At 36.8% G+C, this 3729-nt stretch overlaps 1 protein-coding gene across 1 annotated transcript; it reads left to right on the top strand.

Moving 5' to 3' along the window:
• The first annotated feature begins 2286 nt into the window (after positions 1–2286).
• On the top strand, positions 2287–3225 carry LOC121451661 (olfactory receptor 7G2-like). Its single transcript, XM_041657358.1, has one exon. It carries the CDS (start codon positions 2287–2289, stop codon positions 3223–3225), a length of 939 nt encoding a protein of 312 aa, XP_041513292.1.
• The last annotated feature ends 504 nt before the right edge of the window (positions 3226–3729 follow it).

The raw sequence follows: 3729 nt of genomic DNA, 5'->3' as shown, positions 1-3729 counted from the left end.
AATTTTCTAAATCATGCTCAAATTTGAAGAAAGTGCTATGAAATACTGGTAATAATGTATATTTTGAGTTTAATTATGTTCAGTCAATTTAAAATATAATGCCATTATACCTAAACATGGTTTGTTGATTATTTTCCCTGTATTACTTACAGTTTGGGCATTGTATGGGTCTAAAGCTAGTAACTATTATTGCTTTGGGTTGAGAGTCAACTCCTTTATATTTTTCTTTTTTTTTTATTGAGAAAAGGAGAAAAAAAAACAAGTTTCCACCTCCTCCCAACCTCCCATTTCCCTCCCCCTCCTCCCCCCCTACACCCCCTCCTCCCACCTTTCTCCCCCTCCCCCCACTCCTTTCCCCCTCCCTCTCCAGTCCAAAGAGCAGTCAGGGTTTTCTGCCCTGTGGTAAGACCTAGGACCTCCCACCTCCGTCCATATCTAGGAAGGTGAACATCCAAACTGGCTGGGCTCCCACAAAGCCATCACATTATGTAGGATTAAACCCCCCGTGCCATTGTCCTTTGCGTCTCATCAGCCCTCATTGTTCGCCATGTTCAGAGAGTCCAGTTTTATCCCATGCTTTTTCAGTCACAGTCCAGCTGGTCTTGGTGAGCTCTCAATAGATCAGCTCCACTGTCTCAGTGGGTGGGTGCATCCCTCGTGGTCCCGATTTCTTTGCTCATGTTCTCCCTCCTTCTGCTCCTCTTAAAATATTTTCAGGTATATCCAAATTAGCACAATGTTGTGCATGTTCTTGTCTCATTTTATATTGATATATGAACTTTATAAACCAAACTTTGTCATGGCTATCATGATAGATAGAAGTTGAATTTTACAAAATAAATATGTGCATCTTATTTAGGTCAAATATACCCCCAAACCCAAATGGCAAGGATGAATTATCAACTTGTAACTGATTACATACTGTGTATTATGTTATTTAATGAAAAATGAAATTTAAAAATATTTTCTGAGTCATATAAGATACCAGTTAACCCAATTTTTGCATTTGTGCCGCTCAATGATGTGATCATATTCACAAATCTGAAATTCATTCTTTATATATATATATATATGTTAATATATTTATAAACTAAGATGTAATCAAACTATTCACATTGCTGTTATCACAAGTATTAAAATTAAATTAGGAGGCATTGAAGTTGGCACAATATGTTAATGAATGTCAGCACAAAACCATGGAACAGAAGAACATGGTTCCTATCTGGCCCTCTGCCTGAGTTAATCAACTGAAGAAAATTTTTCATCAGGTAGGTCTTTCCCATAAGGATTTGTGCTGCCATGTAATCATATGATACTAAAAAAATTTTATTAATGAATGCATTTTATTGTTAAAACCCCAAGGAGCTACAGAGGCTGTAAATATCAACCTGAAATCAAGCTCAGATTAGTAGTCAGCATGACTGCCTCTCGACTCAGGTACCATCACTTCAGTTCTGTACAACAGGTGGGTTCTTTGCCAAATGTGTGTTTCTTGTGAAGCATAGTTTACATTAGGGAAAGAAGTTGTGCTGCTTAATCATGGTGACACCCAAGCTTTCTGAAGGCTTTTGACTTAATGTTTTCCGTTGGTACCAGTGCTTTAAAGTTAATCTTTTCAGTGATTGCAAGATGAGGACAGGAAGAGGATGAGTGGAATGTATCATTTGGTATGCCAAAGGCAAAACAAAACCACAGTATAAATGTTAGAGGCATCTTATACAACACTTTATTTAAAATGATGTTCTTTAAAGACTCACGTCCTTTATAGCGAATCATGGCTAAGATTCACAGTTTTCTGTGGTATTATTAAGGAATACACTGAAGAAGATCACAAACTTCAACGTGTATCTTTATGAGTCACAATTGAGATAAGATGCGTTAAACTTGAAATCTTATTTTATAGTAATTGTATTAGTTTATATTGAGTATATTTTTCTTTTTTGATTCCCACTGATCATAGTTTTTAAATTTTTTTCAATGAAAAAGCCTCATACAATGCACCATGCTATTCTTTTTCTTTAGTATGCTATGATAGAATAGAAGGTATGAGTAAATAAAATTTTAAAAAAATCAGATGATTGAAAAGGGGGAAATTAAGTGGAAAAAAATAACAAAGACAGGAGAGAGAAGCAAATAGAAACATATGTGCATATGAATGGAGAGTAGAATTATCAATGCAAAGAGAGAAAATAATGTTTACTTCATTAATCATATCTTGAATTTTAAAGTGATGGTCATTTCTTTCCATATCATCACCAATGTTATTTTTTTCAGCATCTGAAAACCATGGGATTCACAAACCAAACAGCTGTTACTAACTTTCTCCTCCTGGGCCTCTCAAGTGACCCAGAATTGCAACCTGTCATGTTTGGATTGTTTCTGTCCATATACCTGGTCACAATGATTGGGAATCTGTTCATAATCTTGTCCATTATTTCAGATTCTCATCTCCATACTCCCATGTACTATTTTATCTGCAACCTCTCCTTGACTGATCTCTGTACAAGCACCACAATAATCCCAAAGATGCTGGAGAACATCCAAGAACAGAACCTAAGCATCACCTTTGCAGGATGCCTCACCCAGGCTTGCTTTGCCATGCTTTTTGCTAGTCTGGAATGCTGCCTCCTTGCAGCAATGGCATATGATCGCTACGTGGCCATTTGCTACCCCTTGAGGTACACAGTCATCATGAATTGGCGTATGTGTAGCCTACTCACCCTATTCTGCCTGCTCAGTAGCACTATAAATGCATTACTTCTCAGCCTCACGGTGCTGTGGCTGTCCTTCTGCAAAGATCTGGAAATTCCCCACTTCTTTTGTGAAATTACCCAGGTCATCAAGGCAGCCTGTTCTAGCACATTCATCAACAATGTACTGATATATATTGCAGGTTTAACATTTGGTGGCATTACTTTTGCTGGAATCATTTTCTCTTACACTGAAATTGTCTCCTCTGTCCTGAAAATACCATCTGTTCAAGGAAGATATAAAGCCTTTTCCACCACGGGGTCTCATCTGTCAGTTGTTTCTTTATTCTACGGGACAGGTTTAGGTGTATGCATTAGCTCAGCAGTAACTAACTCTCGTAGGATAACAGCAGCGGCATCAGTGATGTATACTGTGGTGACACAAATGCTGAACCCCTTCATCTACAGCTTAAGGAACAAAGATATGAAGCAAGCCTTGAAGAAACTCATAGGTAGGATGACTTCTTTTCTATAAATATGTTGTCTTCTTTGAATAATTCCTATAGTTAAATCACTGTAAGAGGATTTCTGACTATCCCTTCACTAATCCTTTCAAATTCAGTGAATGGCATGATGTGGAATAAATTTAATCTTGTGTTATTACCTTTTTTCCTGTATTTATGTATGCTTGAAAAATTGTCTCAACTCTATTATCGATTTATCATGTTTCAAAATCTGGGACAAAATGTGTGGGTGTTTTCTGTATCTGTATATTGCATAAATGTGGAGCATATATGTGTATTTGTAAATATGTGTCCATTAATATGTATATATACTTGTATATATAGCAATATATGGAATATTAATGTTATCGACAAGTAAAAGTTATACATATTTGTAAAGTACAAGAATGTGGAGACACAGAACTGGCTTAGAGTGCAGGCTTCTCCTGGGACAGATGAGACGAAGTTGACAAATGACTGCTTGGCAGACCAAGCATAGATGGAAACAAACTTTCTCTGTTCATTTCTCAAAGTTC

The sequence above is a fragment of the Microtus oregoni genome, unplaced genomic scaffold, assembly GCF_018167655.1.
Source record: "Microtus oregoni isolate MIOR12 unplaced genomic scaffold, Mior012 000008F_ref0000371, whole genome shotgun sequence".
Lineage (NCBI taxonomy): Eukaryota > Metazoa > Chordata > Mammalia > Rodentia > Cricetidae > Microtus > Microtus oregoni.
Note: the sequence above shows the minus strand (reverse complement) of the source record. Positions and strands in the feature narration are given on the sequence as shown.